The 21,126-nt window shown below is 34.4% G+C and overlaps 2 protein-coding genes across 2 annotated transcripts in view; both read right to left on the bottom strand.

Moving 5' to 3' along the window:
• The window catches only part of LOC123554551 (uncharacterized), a 179,333-nt gene that overhangs the window by 15,022 nt on the left and 143,185 nt on the right, over nucleotides 1-21,126 (bottom strand). The gene's annotated exons all lie outside the window — the stretch shown is intronic.
• LOC123554549 (uncharacterized) lies at nucleotides 12,413-20,045 on the bottom strand. Its single transcript, XM_045344778.2, has 5 exons — nucleotides 19,525-20,045; nucleotides 17,678-17,714; nucleotides 17,031-17,135; nucleotides 14,937-16,428; nucleotides 12,413-14,307 (listed from the first exon to the last, which is right to left on the bottom strand). The coding sequence occupies exons 1-4, from the start codon at nucleotides 19,957-19,959 to the stop codon at nucleotides 16,016-16,018; spliced, it is 990 nt and encodes a 329-aa protein (XP_045200713.2). The 5' UTR covers nucleotides 19,960-20,045; the 3' UTR covers nucleotides 12,413-14,307; nucleotides 14,937-16,015.

Here is a 21,126-nt window from a genome sequence, read left to right as displayed (position 1 = left end):
TTTCTGTTCCCCTTCGTACCGAATACTTCATACGCACTGTCAGACAAAAGTTGAGTAAATGTATGTACCACGTGATCAATAGGTTCGTCTGTCGCATTGCGGAGTAGCTGTTGTATAGAGTCATTATTATTCATAAGCTTTGTCTTGAACAAGGGTATTTTATTTTCATTCCAAGATAAATTATTTCTACGGTCAGTGTTATCTGAGTTTGCTGATGTTCGCGGTGGATTTCAAATTTTCCGAGCAAACGTAAATGTTACGGGTGCGTGGTCAGAAAATTCATTAAAGACATTTATTCCAAAATCGGTTAAAGTATCAAACTCAGCCAAATCTAAAAGCAAATAATCAACCGTACTAAGTCCCCTTTGTGAGCAGAAAGTATAATGCCCCCTGTGGCTGTCCCTGTATAAGCGACCGTTTGCTATTAATAGTCCGGTTGTTTGACAAGTTTCTAATAGACAAGTATACAAGTAAAATTTTGTGTACACAAAACAGCTCCTCAACATGTAACCAAGTGAGCATATTTTATGTCATTATGCCAGTATTTGTTTACAGAATTGTTTGTACACTTTGCAATCAATGTTTTTTTTAAAAAAATGTTTACCAGTTTTAACTTTGATTAGCCGCATACAAATCATTTTTACTTTTCACTGGTACGGAACTACACTTGAATGTGAAAGAATATGAATTATAAATGATATAAATTCTTTGCAAAATATACTTCAGTTCAGGTATAGATGTATAGAAATGATAACAGGATCATAAATATTTACGTTCTCTCATTATAAAATGTAAAAACAAAAATCAGAAAACGTAATAGAGAAATAGCTACAGTTTTTCTACAAAGATATTCTGACGTCACAACATTATGACGTCATGATGCGATGCACGTGACGTTGCACGGCCAAACTTGACATAATTTTGTTATCATTAAAAATGCATAAAATAAATAGAAAATTTGTTTGTTTCAGTGTAAGATCGAAATGTTTTTTACTCGTGAACACCATGATGTACATTTTCACTCGTGAACATATTGCATTACAGTGTTCACTCGGTGAAACACATTTCGATCTTACACTAGAACAAACAAATATCCTCTATATTTGTCTATTTGTGATTGTTTTGCCTTGCGATGTGCGGCTGTGGCTATGTTTGCTGTGTTAAAAGCTTCCAGGAAGGCTTCTCTTACATTGAAAGTTTGTTTTCAGATATGGGTTGCAGATCCTTAGGACACCGGGCACATTTTCATGCAATCTCGCCAGGCAAAGGTATGTTTTTGATAACACAGAAAATGGCGTCACTCGACCGGCAGCTGTTTCCGGAAGTAAAGAAAATGAAAGTAGACAACGAAAGTCGCACTTGCATTGGTCGATAGTCAGGGGTCACGCGCAGGGGTCACTCCGTCAAAATGTATGCCCGTGGACTTTTTTTCTAATGGGGAGTCAATTTTCAGCATTTTCTGACGCTTTGAAAATACCTGGGCTTTAGCACGACTTGTCAGCTTTTCGTGTAGGAAAAAAATATTTGAACTCGGAATAATCACAAATCCCACTGGGGTCCGTAACGGAACAAGAATAAATGGAGATATTTGGAACTTCGTCGGCTCGTTTAAAAGGTCCATTTTGATGTTGTCTGAAAGTGTCAGTATATGCCTCGGATGAAAGATATTTCCGTATTTGAGAGCTCCATACCTAGACATTTCAGAAATAACTTCAAAATGAATTTCGTGTGATAAATGTTGACTCTACGGAAGCGTGAAAGGGCCATCAGACGCTAATATGTTTTATTACGTTACAGTTGCGGAAAGGATATATATGTATATTTGAAATATAAAAAAACTCCATATCGCCGCGTTGGTATTTAAAAAGTGACAAACGTGATTCTTATCTAATGTTGAACGCGATATATTTTAATTAATCTAAACGAAATGAACTATTTCTTAAAGAGTTTTAAAGTATATGTAGTAGCAAATAAGCAGTATTACTTGTTCAAAAGATATATTTAGTGCATACAAATTTACAATCATTTCAAGTTAAGATTTTAAAACTGATCAGTATAAATAAAAGAGGTTTGTTTCGTTTTCGTCTCTTTATTTTGATCTTATCTGAACATATCAGTGACACTTCGTTTCCTTTTTAGGTTATTTTAAAACCTGTTAGCACGAATAATTACTCTGTAATTACTATAAGCACGTATTGCCTTTCTGCATTCGACCTTAAGGCGAAAAATGTTTCAAACGTCCAGGGGTTACCTTTACATAAAAGTAAGTAAAATGTGTTTTAATCGAACAAGTGCTAAAACAAAAGACAATTACAAGTCTCCATCTTTAAGAGGTAGCAGGTATTCAAGACATATGTCAGTCTCATTATGTTCTTGTATCAGTCAGGGCATATGAAATAGCATATAAACGTTGCCATTTCATTTAAAAGTATACAAGACATATCCACGCTCTGCTTTTGTGTAATTTTGCCGATTTTTTTATAGTTTCGTTAGTAGGAATAACTATGTAAGAGCCGTTGGAAACATTTGTTGACTAACAAGTGTCTTTTAAAATTAGGTATATCCTTACAGACACAAAAAAATGAACTTTATTAAATGGTAGAGTGAATTGTTCACGTACAAGTTGTTTTTGTCTAAAGATTTACTCATTGAATTCAAACGTTTCATTTTCTATTGATTAACTGTCCTCAAACTGTTTAAGTTGCATGAACACTTACTGTTTTTATTTACTTAGTTTCAACTTCAAGCCTCGAAATAGTCGAACACGCTGTCTCCTGTGACAGCTCCTGTAGTAATATCTTGTTTCCAGAGATGTTTGTTTGCATTGGTTCATTTTATGCAAATTTGCTAAATTACTTAAAGTGGTAACATTTATATACCTTCAGAGTAACAAAAATACAATTTGCTATAAGCATATAATTGTATGTTTAATGCAATAAACTATCTGAGTTGTGTTGAATTTTGAAAACACTGAGAGACTTTAAGACCAAATCAGAACTGCCTGATATATATTTTCTAAATAACTGATGCAATAAAACAAGGTAATAGAAATGGTAACGTAACATTTGTAAAGTATGTTACATTATGATTCCTCCTTCAAATAGGTGTTTAAACTATATTTCCAAACAATAAAGCTCACATAAGCGCTATTTTACTGATAACAATTAACTATATCATTTTATTCTGTTTTAGTGGTATCTTGTTTCCTGAGACGGCACTGGTTCATTTTGTGCAAATTAGCAAATCATATATAGTTCAAAAGAGTATTTTTTATGGGAACATTTTTGTTTTATTTTGAAAGAGTTGGTCCTGCCAAATAATATGGTACCTATGAAAAAAATTCTAGGGGAGTGGGGGGATGCATGTTAGACGTTTCTGACCCCCTACCTAAGAACAACATAGTACTTGTGCTATAAAGATATTCATATTGATACTAAACTGCAGTGGTATGGGCAGCCAGTTTAGAGTCCTTTCAATACATCATGTTAGCAAGGGATTGTAGCTTTGCTACCTGCATTAAAATACATTTCGGCAATAATAAAAAGACGATTATCACATGTTTGACGTCTCGGGAGTGTAATAAAGCCATTACATAAAAATGATAATACACTAGTGTAATAAAGCTTTGACGTCGTCGTCATTTATAGTGTAAGAGACGTCGGTCAAATTGACTTGTTTATATAGTAAAAGAAAGTAGATTTTTTGATGTTCCGACATGAAAGGTTAAAATGTGATAAAAAGAATATTACATTTATGACTTTCCTCACTGAATTTGCGGATGCATTTAGTCATTTATTTCAAATGCTGCATGAAATTCAATTGTCAGAATTTCTCACCCATAGAAATTTTTCAGCATGTTCTTTTTTGCCAACTTTGGCATAGAATATTAGACACTAAAATGATAAACTGAGTGAAAGTAAGCGTTAGATATTAGTAATTACACCGCTACTTATGACAGTTTCAAAAATTGCAGCTGGAGCAGCCTCGGATATGTTGAGGAATATAACCATTTTTCGTATAACTCCTATTTAACTTTACCCTGGAAAGTGTGTACTCCAATAGCTCGATCGCTCTGGCACGATACTTGGCACGTGCTAGTATAATTCATTAATATTTTTTCCAAAGATTTTAAAATCTTTAATATCTGTTTAGCAAATATTTCTTTGAATTACTTTGATGCAAAGACAAATAACAAAATGAATGATGCCAGACTGAGAATGTTGAAAAATCAAAGTTCTGTAAATTGCTCTATACAATACACTCCAGGACACAACAACTTTAAATCAACAGTGACAGTTGATATATAATTATGTTTCAAAATATTTGCGTCACTGAAACTCTGTGTCATTCTATGATATATTTTATTGTGCAACTGCCAAGACCAGCGCAGCGATATTGTGTATCGCCAAAGGGACCTTACAATGCCTAACAATGTGTCTGTTAGGGTAATTGCATCTAAACCCTTTCCTAATCATTATGCAAAGCTCTTATTATCATTATCATTATTTATTTATTCATTTATTTATTTAATATCGTCTACAATGTGAAGATTGCATAGGTAATACTCACACATTAAGGGTATACGAGTTTTTTGTTGTTATCGGTTTTGAAATCTTTGTCAATGTTTCATTTAATGCAAGATGACTTTTGCATCTGCATTTTGACAGGTTTTTGATAAATGTATTTATCCACAAACTGCAAATATTTCAAGTTTTCTCACGCGAAACGTAACTTTTTTCTAGTTAACGTAAACAACATCTAATATTGGCGAAAGCAAACTCAAACTGCGTAAATTGCTAAATGAAATTTCGGTATCCAGATCTGGATATAGATTGAAAGATTTTAATTGCAATCATTACAAGGTCTTCAATATCACGTGAAGGGTATTATATTTAGCGTAACTTTCATCTTACTTGAGACATCGACTCATCATGCTCTCTTGATTTTCCAATAAAACACATGTCATTTGAAACTTGACCAGCAGAGTGAGACGGATGTCTTGGTTTTGTGCAAACACATTTTCTGACATAACCAAATTGAGTACATCGAGGTTCAATGGACATACATGGTATGTTTGTAGAAAACGAACACTCGGTCGTTGTTGTGAAACTTGCATGCACAATACATTTGTTGGGTATAACGACGCACCGACACAAATTAAGGTCATATAAGAACGTTTAGCTTTGAGGGTGGACGAAGACCCAGGTGCCCCTCCGTGGATTATTTCATCACGGGCGGCCACGTAGGTAGAACCATCGACCTTCCTTAAACCAGCTGGATGGCTTCCTCACACGATATGCACAATATAATCTCTTTTTTGATAGAATATCTCAACTCGGAGATTGTGGCAAAATGATTCCTCTGAAGTGGTGATCTAAATCTAAACCATCCAATTAGTATACATGTACATGTTAAATATAAATCATTGTCTAGACATTTTATATATACAATATTTATACTGAGTTTAGCAATACATGCATTTTGTCTTCATTTAAACCTATTGTATAGAACTGTTTATTGATGTTTACATAAAATATCAGGGGCGTACCTGGATGATTTTGGAATGTACGCAAGATACACAGGCAGCATGGCTATGAACAAAGCAGCGATGCTGTGAGTATGGGGTAGGTGAGAGTCTCCATCTCCTCGCAGATTTGGATTGTGTAAGGGTATTCTAATTTTTGTTGTTATCGTTTTTGAAATCATCCTTAATGTTTAATTTTCATGCATGACTTCTGCATCTGCGTTTTGACAGGTTTCTGGTAAATGCGTCTACCCACACATGTGAATTTGTCAGGTTTTATGAAATAATCATTGACACGAAAATAAACATTTTCTAGGCAACTTAAACAACATCTAATTTTTACAAACGAAAGTTTAAACTGTGTAAATTTCGATTTCGATTTCGATATACGGATGTGGATATATGTTGGTAGATTGAATTGCACATCAATATTCACGTGAAATGTAATATAAAGGCCAAGCTTTTTTTTTACTCGAGACCTCGAATGAGCATTTTTGTTCTTCCCGTGCCTGTTTTACTTGGAGCTTCTAGGCCGAGTGGTCAATTTTGCTGATTTCGAATCACTTGCACCTCACCGATGTAGGTTCGAACCTCAATCGGGACGTCGAATTCTTCATGTGAGGAAATTATCCAGCTGGCTTACGGAAGGTCGGTGGTTCTACCCAGGTGCCCGTCCGTGGTGCAATAACCTGGTAACCAAACAAATTGTCAACTGGACAAACTTTCATAAATAAAATTGTTTCTTTGTAACCGAAATATGATTTAGAATTAAGAGAAATATCGAAGTCGATACCACTGCTCGTCCCTGTGCGTTGTCTACAGTGTTCTTTTTGTCATCGCTGTCTGTTTGTGTACGTGCATGTGTGCGTCTGTGCTTTTATTTGTGAGGGGCCTATTGGGCGATTAGAAACCTTTCTAAGATTATGACAATAACAAATAAATCTACTATTTCAAAAACGAATTTGATCTTATTCAGATGATTTTGTTAAACGAAGAACTTGAAATAACCGCCCCACCCCCACCCCCACCCCTCACACACACACACTTCTAGGCTTTACATTTTATTGCATTTTTTTTCACAGTGTAAGCTTTTTCGTTTCCTTAAAGTCGAATTTGAACTGTACGCACAGTAGTATCGGCGTATGCCCAGGTACGTGCTGTGAGTGCCTCAGGAAATACTATTCCCCGAATGTTTGTTTTCCCAAGAACTCATTTCAATCAACATTTTGTGCGTGATGGTCCAGTTGGTTGTATTGGTAGTGCTCATCCTTCTGGGTGGATGACAGCAGATAATTTTCTTTTTATTTCTTTTGTTAGATAACCATTATTCACACTTAGCTGTTGACATCCTAAACTTTGCCAGAAGTAATGGTTTTGTTATGGTATCGTTCCCTCCGCTTACACTGCAGTCATAAGTTGCATCCACTTGATCGAACTGTATTTGGACCTTTTAAGCGCAATATTGCCACAGCAAAATTTTGTATAGATGTGATCCAATCCAGGCCAATGCCTCACAATTTACAACATTTCGTCAGTCGTAAGAGAACCATGGCCGAAATCCTCAGTATCAACAAACCTCGTCAAAGGTTTTGAAGTTTTAGGCATCTGTTTACTTAACCATGAGATCTTTCAACCTATTAAATATTTTCTAATGCTGCGGCTGCTCCTACTACTGCTGCAACTGCTTATTCTACTACTGCTGCTGCTACTACTACTGCTGCTGTTACTGCTGCTGCCACTATTACTACTGCTGCTATTGCTTTTATTACTACTGCTACTACTGCTCCTACTACTGCTGCTACTAGTACTACTGCTGCTGCTACTACTGATGATACTACTACTACTACTACTGCTGCTGCTACTACTACTGCTGCTGCTACTGGTACAACTGCTCCTACTACTGCTGCTACTACAACTGCTGCTACTACTACTGCTACTACAACTACTGCTGCTACTACTACTGCTGCTACTACTACCACTGCTATTACTACTTCTACTACTGCTGCTACTACAACTGCTGCTGCTACTGGTACTACAGCTCCTACTACTGCTGCTACTACTACTACTTCTACAGCTGCTACTACTACTGCTGCTTCTACTACTGCCGCTGCTACTACTACTGCCGCTGCTACTACTACTGCTGCTGATACTACTGCTGCTGCTATTGTTCCTACTACTGCTACTACTACTGCTGCTGCTGCTGCTCCTACTACTGCTGCTACTACTACTGCTGCTGCTACTGCTCCTACTACTGCTACTACTACTACTGCTGCTGCTAATACTACTGCTACTACCACTACTGCTGCTACTTCTACTACTGCTCTACTTTTGCTGCTACTGCTGCTGCAATTACTACTACTGCTATTACCACTACTGCTGCTGCTACTACTACTACTACTGCTGCTCCTACTACTGCTGCTGCTACTTCTACTGCTCCTACTACTACTATTGGTGCTACTACTGCTGTTACTACTGCTGCTACTGCTCTTACTATTACTGCTGCTACTATACTCCTGCTGCTAATTCTGCTCCTACTTATGCTATTACTACTACTGCTGCTGCTAATACTACTGCTACTACTACTACTGATGCTACTACTACTACTTCTCCTACTACTGCTACTTCTGATGCTGCTACTACTACTACTGCTACTACAGCTCCTACTACTGCTAGTACTGATGCTACTGCAACTGCTACCACTATTACTGCTACTACTACTACTACTGCTACTGCTACCGCTACAACTACTACTGATCCTACTTCTGCTACAGCTACTACTACTGCTGCTGCTAATGCTGCTGCTACTGCTGCTACTACTGCTAGTACTGCTGCTACTGCTACTACTACTGCTCCTACTTCTGCTACTGCTACTACCGGTGCTGCTACTACTGCTAGTACTGCTGCTACTGCTACTTTACTACTGCTGCTTATGCTACTACTGCTGCTGCTACTGCTGCTGTTACTACTGCTCCTACTACTGTTGCTCCTACAGCTCCTACTTCTGCTATGGCTGCTGCTTCTAGCACTACTTTTACGACTACGACGACGATGATGGTCATAAATATGTTTAATACTGACCATGGAAGCTATATACGTAAATTAAAACGACAGACCTATCTGTAAAGAACATGTGTATATCCAACGTATACGGCTTACGTAATTGCGCAACAATGAATAATAAACTGTATCAAATAGCCCCGTCTCATGTAACAAATAGCCTATAACAACTATGCAGAAAACGAATCTATGTGCTTTGTTGAAGAAATAATATATCCCAAACAGTGATTTGTCATTGAATAATTTTAATATTGTTTGGAGTGTAGATGCGAAGGAACTAGATCTAGGCCTATATCACGAGGGCGCAGCCTGAGTGATATAATTATACGCATCTAAACGACAAACAATGATTTAATCATGAGCAAATCATTGTTTGAGATATATTATTTCGATTCTAACACGTTATCAAGGATCATCCTGTACGTCCTTTACGATTTCCATCAAGTATTTGCCCAATTTCTGTTGATTACTTTGCTATGCCATCTAACGCTATGGCGTAATAATTGTGACGTAAGAAAAATTAATTGTTGAATAATTACACACAGTTTTCAGCCTTCTTTGTTTAATAGGAAAACAAATCGGGTCATGTCAGAATTGCATTTTAATATGCGCAAATACACTAATTTCATTTTATTTGTTCATTTAATATATCATTCAGAGAGAGGGAAATTTATTTTACACCTGCAAAATACAGGGTATCAATGATTAATATCACTAAGGAAATATAAAACTGCTAATCTGAAATAGAAAGAGAAACAAAAGATGATTAATTGCCTGTTTCCCCTCTGTTTGGTATTTCACAAAGCACTCAAACGCCTTAATCAAAAGGCAGTTAATGATCAGTAGAGTTGAGTCATGTAAGTGCTTTATTTCAGAATCCAAAACTATACAAAATCTATTACAATACAGACTTTGTCTACGTCATCTTTTACAATATTTTTCTTTTGTAATACCGCGTTTTTACTATATTATAATTGTTGTGAATAATTATGCATATCAATACCCTTTGTTAAATTGTTCTTAACCTTTTCAGACGTAGACCTCTATATATATCACTTGATAGCGGCTTTTATGAAAAACTAAACTTGACCAAAGTTTTGTGTGCATACTCGAATATCTATTTTCACTGTTCAATGTATTCCAGTTTACTTGCAAAAGTCAGAATAAAATGAAAAAAAAATCAGAAAGGATATTGTTCACTTAATTAAGCCTTATATGGACTACATATAGCTTGTTTTGAAAATATGGTAAAAACATTAATCTTAATAAGGAATCTTAATAATCTTTTTATCTGCATCGACTGTTTGGGTGAATTGTAGTAGGTATAAACGAATGTTCTTTATCTATATTCTGCTGGTAAATGCTCAGACCTGTTGTAGCGGTTAAGGTATTAGGCCCATAATAGAGTACCTCCTTTTTGAAGAGTATTCAATTTCTACCATAAACCTACTTTGACAGCAATTTTCACGGTGCGTAGGTTCAAGCCCCACTGGGACCAAATTTTTTTTCCCTTATTTTCTTTTTTTTCCTGTAAGATTTTACTTCTTTCAAGACTTGTTATTGATTTATTGTACAAAAGTGGGAAAAAAATCATTTGATAAGTGATTTCTTGCTGTTATTATTATTATTATTATTATTATTATACCACATTTATATAGCACTCTTTTCATGCACTTGTACACGTTCAAAAGTGCTTTACAGAATAAATTGCAAAAATACAAACAAATACGTATACAAAGATAATGCATTCCACATTAACAAAAATCATGAATGAAAACAAGTATAATTTAAAAAAAAACACATGTCTGTTCAAAGTGAATTTACCTTCATTCTTTAGATTACATATTGTAGAAGAAATGTAGGTAGGTTTTACTTCTGCCCCAAGGTTATTTTTGAATGAAGTGAGCAAAATTCAAAACAGACCCGCAGGATTCGACCTTATTTTTTCAGTGTTGGAGTTAGAATTCTGTCTCATTAAATCCGTTTACTCGAGGCACCCTAGAAATAATGATACTGACAGTTTTTATTTTAAGTTTTATAATTGTTTACCGATAGGTTGATGTTTCTTTCATAAAAAATAATGGTATAATGAATTCTCTGCAAACGTTTTTGATAAAGGCCACCACTTTGAAATTTGTCTCTACTTGAGCTTGAGGAAATACCATAAATTACACAAAATTTATAAAAAAAAAAAAACGGCACGGTAAAAGTTTTTAAAAATTTGCAATTTGCACGGTCAACTGTAAGAATATACCCATCAAGTGCCATTTTTTAAACATTACTATTAGGGGCCTAATACTTTAATGGGATTCCGCACACCACAAGAATTCAAATCAATTTTTCTCTTAGACTAGGCGTTTTACTGCTAGTTGAACTGCCAGTACGTTCTGGTTGTGGTTTGTAATTAAGAATATTTTGTCTAGCAGCTGGAGCTTTGCTCCAAGATTTTTCAAACTAGTTGTTGGTTGTTTAATTACTGACTGCTGAAGCTGGAGGAGAGACTTTTGGAACAATCATTGGATGAATTGGAGTGAATGCGATATACTGTGTTGTTATATTTGAGACAGGTTTTGTCGTCGATAGATAAGTTGGTGTTAGTAATAGAGGAGTAAATTTGGCATTTGCAATTTTCCTGGCTTCTTGAAATCCAATGCCTTATATAAATCTGACATAAAGAACCTCTTTTTTCGATCTTCTATGTCTTGCAGCCACGAGACTTGGCTGTGTGTTTGTCGTCGCAATCCACACAACGCATTTGATGAGTAAAGATGTCATGTTCATGTGAATGACTGTTTTTGGCTGCACTTTGAACAAGTGTACTCTCCTTTGCACCATGTCTCATTGTGACCAAGTTTAAAACAATTATAGCACTGACGAGGATTTAATATAATGTGGCAATTTTGTATGTAGGTAGCCAAATTTTATAAATGAAGGAAGAAACGGAATGCCAAAAGTAAAAACGATACTATTTGCACTGATTACGTTGCCTAGCCGTTTTATTCTAGCAGTGCCATGTTGTTCCGTAAAGCCATGCACATTTTGCTCCTTAATACCCAGCAAGGCAAGATCAAGAGAACGAATGACCCCTTGAGGGATTCGGAGTACGGTGTGAAGTACTTACATGGATGATTGAAGAGTTATTTTTGGTTAAGGTTGCTGACTTCAAATCACTTGCTCCTCACCAATTTGAGTGCGAGCCTCACTATAGGACGTATAACTTTTTTTATATTAGGAAGCTATCCAACTGTCCTACGGAAGGTGAAATGTCCAGAGAGGCAGCTGGGGTCTTTCTCAAACATGAAAAGCTGGAAAGCCGCCATATGACATATGACTGTCCTGACGTACCTTTCAATTGCGTTAACTTCTTTTTAGAATGGCTTAAAATCACACGCATTGTAAAATAATTGTTTAAATACGCGAAAATTAAAGACCAAGATAAACGTTCTAGAAACAAGTCTAAAGAATTGGTTTGCTTTTTAAAGCTTTGTGCGAGGCTTGCAATTAGTCTGGAATGTATTGCATTTGTTCCAAGTCATGAACATTGTAAAATTTCTTTGTTCGCTCTAAGGCAAGGAGAATTTATGTGACATATCTACAAAGTGTAGGATATCAATTATTAACAATACAATGGAACTTTAATCAGTCTAAATTGAAAGGAAAGAGGGAGGTAACTAATTACCTTTCTCCTCTTTCCATAATCATCGCACAAATCATTATTTAAATTGTTTAGTCATTGTGTAGGCAGCTGTATAGCTATTATATTTACAATAATGCAAAATAAAGGTAAGGACTCGGGAAACATCGAAAATAAACGACAACAGCACAAAAGTATCAAAGCTACGCAGATCTGTTTGTCAGAAATGTACAACAAAGAACTCGTCTTGTTCCAGGCGTACTACTGCATAGCGCCGGTAACAAAGTTACACGGGCAGGTAACCCAGACTAACAAAGTTATATGTTTTGGATTGCACCCGACAACTGAAAATTGTAAAATGTAAATCTCAAAATTGAAACCATATTTAGAACGATGTCATTATCAATATTTAGAGCATAATACTGGTGTGAAAGCTGTCTTCAAATTACTGCCCCTCGCTGTTATGTGTTTGAAACCAAGCTTATGAATGTAGCTATGCGGCTGACTTAAAGAAGAATGCTGTGTTTGAATCCGCCAATGTTTGAACTTTTTTTCTGAGAGGTACCTGGGACAAATCTACCAAGTTGAACATGAAATTCTAAAATAAAATAAATAAACTTAAAACTTTCTCGTCAATGACATGTATAATGCACATTTTTTTAATTTCCCTGTGCAAGCGACAATAGTGCAATTGGTCTTATGTTACTCCTACTCTGTTACTAGTAGTTCGCTTCAATTTTCTTCTAAAATCTGAACATACGACGAGTACCATTTAAAAAATCATGATGTCGTTTACGGTAAGAAATGTGCCAGTGCCAGTGATTTTTACAGTTTAGATCTTTCAAACACACATTTTCCGCCAAGCAAAAGCATTTAAAACATAAAACTAATAATTCATGTCAAAAGTAACGATCAAAGGCGTTGAAAAATGCACCTAGATAAATTAAGATTTCTGTTCATTTGTCGAAAGTATTCGTATTTCAGGTTAAGTACACACTCAGGTAACCAATCTCCCATTGTTGTTTTGGAAGAAACACCCTCAAGTTTTCGAGTTTGCTGGAGGCTGTATTTTACATCAAAGAGACTCTTTCTAAATAAACGTTGCTTCACCTTTTTGCGTAACTGGGTGATGGTATACCAGTACATATATTTCACACATCTTTCTGTCTCAGTTATGTTGAACATTAAACAGGTCGCAAAAAAACTAACCTTGTAATAAGTTAAGACAATGAAGTAAATCTTACGAGTAGTTTATAACATAACGCTCAGTTGTTTTTAATTTCCCTGTTCAAGCGACAATAGTGCAACTAGTCTTATGTTACTTCCCCCAATCCCCACACACACACCAAAAAAAGTTCGGTTCAATTTTCTTTTAAAATTTGATTATATGTAGAGTAGCATTTAAAACAATCATGATGTCCTTTTGTAAGAAATATGCCAGTGATTGTGCTTTTTACAGTTTAGATCGTTCAAACATATATCTTAGGCCAAGCAAAAGCATTAAAAACATAAAACTTATATTTCATATCTAAGGTAACGATCAAAAGCGTTAAAAACGCACATAATTAAATTCAGATTTCTGTTTGTAATTTAGATTAATTAAGATTTCTATTCGTGTTTCAGATAAAGTGCACAGGTAAATATAACAAACTACCCATTGTTGTTTGTTGCCACTGACAATTTGAATGCGGTATACACTGTGTTCCAGTATTTGTTCGCTATTTCTGTATGTTGAGCTTTGTCAACGTGTACTTATATCTGTCAGGGTCTTGTGCATAAATACACTGTTGTTTGGTTCCGTTTTAACGGGACTGCGCCTCTTATTTCTTATCGCTGCCCTTCTTCAAGCCAGTCCCAAAGCTTTCGAGTTTGATGGAGGTTATTTTTCCTTGCATTCTGTGCGAGCAATTGCAAATGAAATGTCAAGCTCAGAACCAGCTATATCATTACGTAAACTAAAAGAGACTCCTTTTAAATGAACGTTGTTTCCTTTTTTCGAACTGGGTGATGGTACCAGTACATATACTTCACAAATCTTTCTATCTCAGTTATATTGAGCATTAGCATTGACTGGCTTATACAAAAAGCTAACCTTTTATTTTATGCTAACTAACGAAATACTGTATTCTATCAGTTAAATATTTTCATATCTAATCGCTCACACTGTGAAAATATGAAATCTATATTTTCACACTGTGAGAGATATGAGCTCCGCCCCCTCATACATTGTGTATGAATTTTAAATTATTTGCTTAAAACAGGAAGAAAATTATAGTCGCACTTTGTTCTTTATAATATATTTCTCGATTCAAATTATTTTACTTAAAGAGAATTTCATACCGTTATGCAGCAAAATATAAAACAAAATGGAACTTTATGTTGCGTGCGTCTTTATAACGTCACAGCACGTCTGACGTCATGTCTGTTTATGCGCGTCTGTTTCCCGCGCTGAGATTAAAACAGTTGCAAAATGCATTTCTCAACGTAACTGAGCATAAAATAAAAAGAAAATTTGTTTGTTTTTCGTGAATATGGAATATATCTTACCTCGAAGTGAGAAAATTTTCACATTTCCACTCGCGCTACGCGCTCGTGAAAATATTTGAAATTTTCTCACTTCTCAGTGAGATATATTCCATATTCACTCAAAACAAACAAATATCCTCTATGTATCCAGTAAAGACAATGAAGTAAATCTTACGAGTATTTTAAAAAGCTAACCTTGTATCCAGCTAAGACAAAGAAGTACATCGTGCGAGTATTTCAAAATGCTAACCATGTATCCAGCTAAGACAAATAAGTACATCGTGCGAGTATTTCAAAATGCTAACCTTGTATCCAGCTAAGAGAAATAAGTACATCGTGCGAGTATTTCAAAATGCTAACCTTGTATCCAGCTAAGACAAATAAGTACATCGTGCGAGTATTTCAAAATGCTAACAATGTATCCAGCTAAGACAAATATGTAAATCGTGCGAGTATTTTAAAATGCTAACCATGTATCCAGTTAAGACAAAGAAGTAAATCGTGCGAGTATTTAAAAAGCTAACCTTGTATTCAGTTAAGTAATCTTGCGAGTATTTTAAAATGCTAATCATGTATCCAGTTAAGACAAAGAAGTAAATCGTGTGAGTATTTTAAAATGCTAACCATGTATCCAGTTAAGACAAAGAAGGTAATCGTGCGAGTATTTTAAAAAGCTAACCATGTATCCAGTTAAGACAAAGAAGTGAATCGTGCGAGATTTAAAAAGCTAACCTTGTATTCAGTTAAGTAATCTTGCGAGTATTTTAACAGCTCATACTTCCTTGTGTTCCTGACCTCATTTTCAACAGTCATTGAAAAAGTGTCAGTGGGGGAAGTGGTTTTTGCTAGACTTAATTGGTTAGATAAAATTCCAATTATTGTGCGAGAAACTAACAATATATAATTATTACGTAAAACCTTATCAGTCGAGAAAATCATAACACTACTGCTATTAATGGCTGGTTATTTATATGAAAACGTGGAAGCATCTATGCAGTCAGGGAGATTCTTTTTTCCTCTACTCAGAATACAGAAACTGACAAATATGTCTTCACACAACAAACATTTATATTTTCAACCTAAGTAGGGACGGATTAAGGATTTTAGTCTAGAAAGGCATTTTTTCTAAGATGCCTCACCGCCTATCACCAGAAAAGTGTTCGCGAGCATTCCTCAAATGGTGTAGTTTGGCGTATATTGACGTAGTTTCAACATGAATGCAAATCTGAAACAAAGCAATTTGATGAAGTTGAAAGCTTTTTTTCATTTCAAATCTACAGTGGAAAGAGTCCAAAGGTATTGCCCTTTGAGTCATGTATTATCTTATTTGCATCACTCACACGCACGTAAATTCTATCATCTCGTGACAATTCCAAATGACTACCGATACTTAAACTTGACACAACGTTTTCAGTGTTGGTCATATTGAACAACTGTGTTCTTCCAAGTAGTGTTCGCTCATATCCATAAACGCTCTTGCAAATTCGAATTGATATTCTTTGCGGTCTTGCAAACTTCTTGATCCCAATATTTTCCTGTCGACTTATGTTGAAATGTACAGATGCGTACACAAAGTATGTCCGTCCTTCTGGTATGGTCACCTCCCCATTATCGTAATGGACTGAAATGTCAATATGACATTTTCCTGGACGATTATTCCATTGAAGTTTTATATCAGAACTTTCACCTGCAATGTTACGTAAACTTTCCTATAAATACTTGTTGTTAAAAATAGAATATAGCTTTTCTGACATGTTTAATTAACTGCGTTTATAAATTCAACCTTTTAATAAGTAAGGCAAATCATGTTTGCATATATACAAAATCTAAATTTGAGATTTATCTTATAGTCATTTTTAAAATAACTATAATAATAGTACTTCCTATGTACAATCTACGTGACATTTATAATATGTTTACTAACATACTACCCCCCTAGTGCTCTTTGGAGTCACAAATAGAGACTTGTTGGCTGTGTTAACAAACACTTAAGTCCTTTCAATTTAAAGAGGCTGTGTAATTTCAAAATGTGTCCCACTTCTGCTTGCTTGCTTTCTTGGAAAAGAGCACTCTTGAATTAGAAATGAAAATGTCCTTTAAGGATTACGAAATGTACGAACTATGAGTAATGCAAAGTCCCCTACGTGTGCATATTTTACATTTTTCGATTTTTCCCAAAGTAAAAAAGTGTGAAAAATGAAATATTTCACGGAATTCGTGTATGTTTATTTTAAGACAAATTCCATTGTATCAAGATATTTGTATATTAAATAGAACAGATTAAATTACCTGAATAATTCTGATGTTTTGACATTTCCGTGAAAGACACTGTCCTATATCCAGATTTCTCTGCTAAACTTTTATTTCCGCAGGAAAGATATTGCTCATCTAAACCTAAAAGTAAAAATATGAGTCGGCTTATTTGGAGATGAGAATTGCACTACTGGTTTGAATACTTATAGAAAATTACTCAAGTCAGTGCGTTTCTTAATCTTGTTAAACCTATACTACATACAATTAGTAAAATATGCATTTTCTCACTGTATAGTTCGAATGGATAATAATGGCCGATCATACATTTATAAAGAAGTAGTAATAGACTGGAAAAACTGACATCATTCACAAAGATTTTACTTTCCCAAAACAAGTTAGATTCAATAGACCTTATCGTGAATGTTTATACGTTTTCATGTGACTTTATAGCCATTTATCATAGTGTTTAATTTCGGGTATTTTACAAGAGCTTTTCTTTCTGAACATTTGAGAAAGGGACAATGACCAATATATATGCGGATGCAGTATGTTAAACATGTTTTAAATATGAAACATGCTAAATTTGACTGCCATATGACTTTCGTAAAATTACATTACTCTTTATCCTTACAAAAATATAACCTCAATCCTGATGATAATAATATAAATACAGACTAGTTTACCTTTTGCTAGTCGATATCTGGCTTCTCTTTCAACGACCTGTATAAGAAAAATAACACAATCAGATGTAATGTACGGAACATACCGTTACACGTGACGTACGTTACATAAATTTGAAATATTTAAAGGTGGTCAATCACATTTAATCAACATTTAATGACATTTTTTACTTTTTGTATATTCTGGTAGAGAATTATTTAAGGAACAAAAAGACCAATTACATAGAGTTAGATTCCTATTTGAAATGTATATTTTATTATTTTTATAAAATTTTATAATTACTCCCCTTTAATGTGAAAGTATATAAAAAGCTGGGTATTTCTTTTTATTTCGATACAATGTCTAGTTTTACATTTGCATTTGATAGACATATCAACTATTGAACAATCTGAACCAAAATGCAAGTTTTAAAGCTGTGTGTAGCTTCTGAATTCATTTATTTCCAATCTATCTTGGTTGCGCAACCAAGATAGGCAAAGGGAGATAATAATAATTTTTCAAACTTGCGTTTCTAATTAATTCCATCTAAAAACATAATTTTTAATGCAAATATTTTACAAATGTATTACAATATGTCTAATATTTATACATTTCCTTAGGCAAAGTATGTTTATCAAATTTATACTTATGATAAAATAACTCTATCTTGGTTGGGCAACCAGGATAGGAAAATGAAATTTTAAAAATACCTCCAGCGAAAATCTAATTTGTATTAAGTGTTAAGTGAACATAAATGAGTGTAAATGATCAGATGCTAAAGTTTCGAACAAATCCGTTACATGGCCAAAATCTGATTATCCACCTTTAAGCAACACTATAGATAAGTAAGAATAATTATTAGATTGTTTGTTTCATTTCCATATCTCTACTTGTTACGTAGACCATCGGGCAAATAAGCACAGACGAACACACCAGAGAAAAAGTTTAAGACGTGTCACAGCAGGACTATTTTACGAGTAAACATTGGCCTGCTTGTCCTTTTATCTATCGTTTTATACACTTTAACACATCAAGTTTAAGAAGCTGTGCGAAGCTGCAAATATAAATGAAAAGATCACCATGCATCTAGGATATACAGTTAGGGAAAAAGTTTTAAAAATGGAATGGTGAATTTTGATATTTTTACTTCATAATACTTCCTAGATCTTATAAAGTCTTATCTCAGAAAATATCAGAACCAAACCTGATCTTTTTAAATAGACATTTACCCAATCGTGCATCAGATATTTTCGGCATAAATTTTGTTAGGAAGAAATATTCAAAGACACATTTTTTACAATGACGGATATCCTGAAAAAAAATCGCTCGTCTTTTCTTACTAAAAGTCTATTAATATTTCATAAGTTACATTTGAAAATGTATCTCATTTCATTACTACTGCAAATAGATATTCTTAATCTGAACAAAAATATACTTTAACTTGTATCACAATTCTATTTCGGTATATTTCACGATACTTAAATGGTAATTCTGTTCTTTACGGGTTACACGTGTTTTTGTGACTTTTTTTGTAATTGCTAATAATAAATCCTTTTCTCATATTATTCCTGGTCAAGGCGTATGTTTGAATTGTGTTAAGTGGTTAAAATAATTTTGTTTGTCCAAGAATGGCACGCCGCCGTTATGAATTTATTTCCACAACCACCTATGACACAGACCACTGATTTCTTTCGACAAATTTATAAAACTTGAACTCAGCATTAGTTCCTTCGAGTTTATGTTTGCATGAAATTAACTGAAATTTTGATAGCGTGAAAGATAATATGCCTTAACATGACAAGCCTCAACAAAGCTTATAATCGCCGGACAGTACCACAATTAAGTCAGTTTTATAATGCATTTAATTTACCGTTTTAATCGTTTCTGAGATGTTCCTTTTGTTGCATATATATTTTCCTTCTTCATCTATAAAAGTTCTCAAATCACCATTTCTGGCATCAAACGTTAGAAAATCTTCGTCCGCACTCAAAGAGAGATCATCACAAGGCACTGGAAATTCTTTAATTCTTTCCCAGAAAACTGAGTCTGGTTCATGTTTTAGCGCATATCCCACAAATGATACTAGACAAACAGTTTTGCCAATAAAAATCAAAAGAAGTAATATTACACCATTTTCAATTTGAAATTTTCTTCGCTTTTTGGAATTCCGACACTTTGAGACATTCTTTTCGACAACTTTAGAACGTAAACAGCCTTTAGTCACAAAATGCAGATTCACAAAAATAAGAAACAGCTTTGAAAAAATGCGCGTATTTGTCACATAGCCAAAAGTTTTCTCCAACATATTGTCAGTGTATATTAACGATTTAATTCCGCATTGAAAACGTACGACGGCTAAACCGCTGTCAAAGTGTAGCTAAAAGGAAGTTGTTTGAAATGAAACGTGTACATAATCAGCGAATCACAGCGTTCCAAGTGTAATAGCAATACTGTGGATTGCTTTATAAAGAATATTGGTTTAAACATAACGCTGAATCTTTAAAGTAACAAGATTTAGCTTACCAAAAGGTTCCTTCTAGCATACATTAAATATTCTTTTTAAGGGATCTTTAATAAAATAATTATGAATTATGTTTTTTGCTAGTTTACGTGCATTCTTATCTATTTATTTTAAGAATACTTAAAGTTATTTCACACAAACATTTATTTAACTTAAAATAATAAACAAACACCTTTAGATGAGCGATCCTACCTAAATATTATTAGCGGACAATAAATACCATAACTCTGTCAAAATTTAGGGAACCAATATCGACACCTGTCCTAGTGGCAAGAATTTGTCGTATGTTTGCCTAATTTTAATTAGCAACACAATGGAAGAATAGTTCTGCCATATGCCACTAATTGCATTGCATGAATGGATGAGAAAAAGGGCTTTTATAGAAGTCGGCACCAACAAACTGATGGATTTAAAAAAGTGCATATAAAAAGTTCACAACTTGACCATTACAAAACAATTAATCAAAAGATATGAAATTACCAAGTTCGAAATATTTATAGCTTAGTAAAGTGAAGAAATGCATTATACATGCAACTCTAGATAAAAACAAGGGAAGTAATTGAAATGTTGTTATCCGGTGACGGTACGTGTCGTGCAATAGCATTCACAGACAAGTAAAAAATCTCGAATAACTTTATTAGTACAGTATGTTTTGATGGTTATACTTAAAATGTTAAAATATTAAAGTTGGTATGAAATAAAATCGTAAAAAGAACTTCTGGAAGCAGCAAAGAATGAAACCGAGAAGAATATTAGTAGACGTTATTTTAGGCGGGATTCTATTTTTAGATGATGAATATTCATTTAGTTAATCTCGATTCTACAATATGACATGTAAGATTTAGGAGTTAGATAGTTTAAACTAAATTATTGTTTTTGTAGGACAGTGTTTATTACGTAGTTGTATTTCACTAAAGATTAACTTAAAGATGCGTAAAAACACATTGGCAA

Source organism: Mercenaria mercenaria, chromosome 7 (genome assembly GCF_021730395.1).
Source record: "Mercenaria mercenaria strain notata chromosome 7, MADL_Memer_1, whole genome shotgun sequence".
Classification (NCBI taxonomy): domain Eukaryota; kingdom Metazoa; phylum Mollusca; class Bivalvia; order Venerida; family Veneridae; genus Mercenaria; species Mercenaria mercenaria.
The sequence above is the reverse complement of the archived record's forward strand: the minus strand, read 5'-3'. Positions and strand labels throughout refer to the sequence as shown.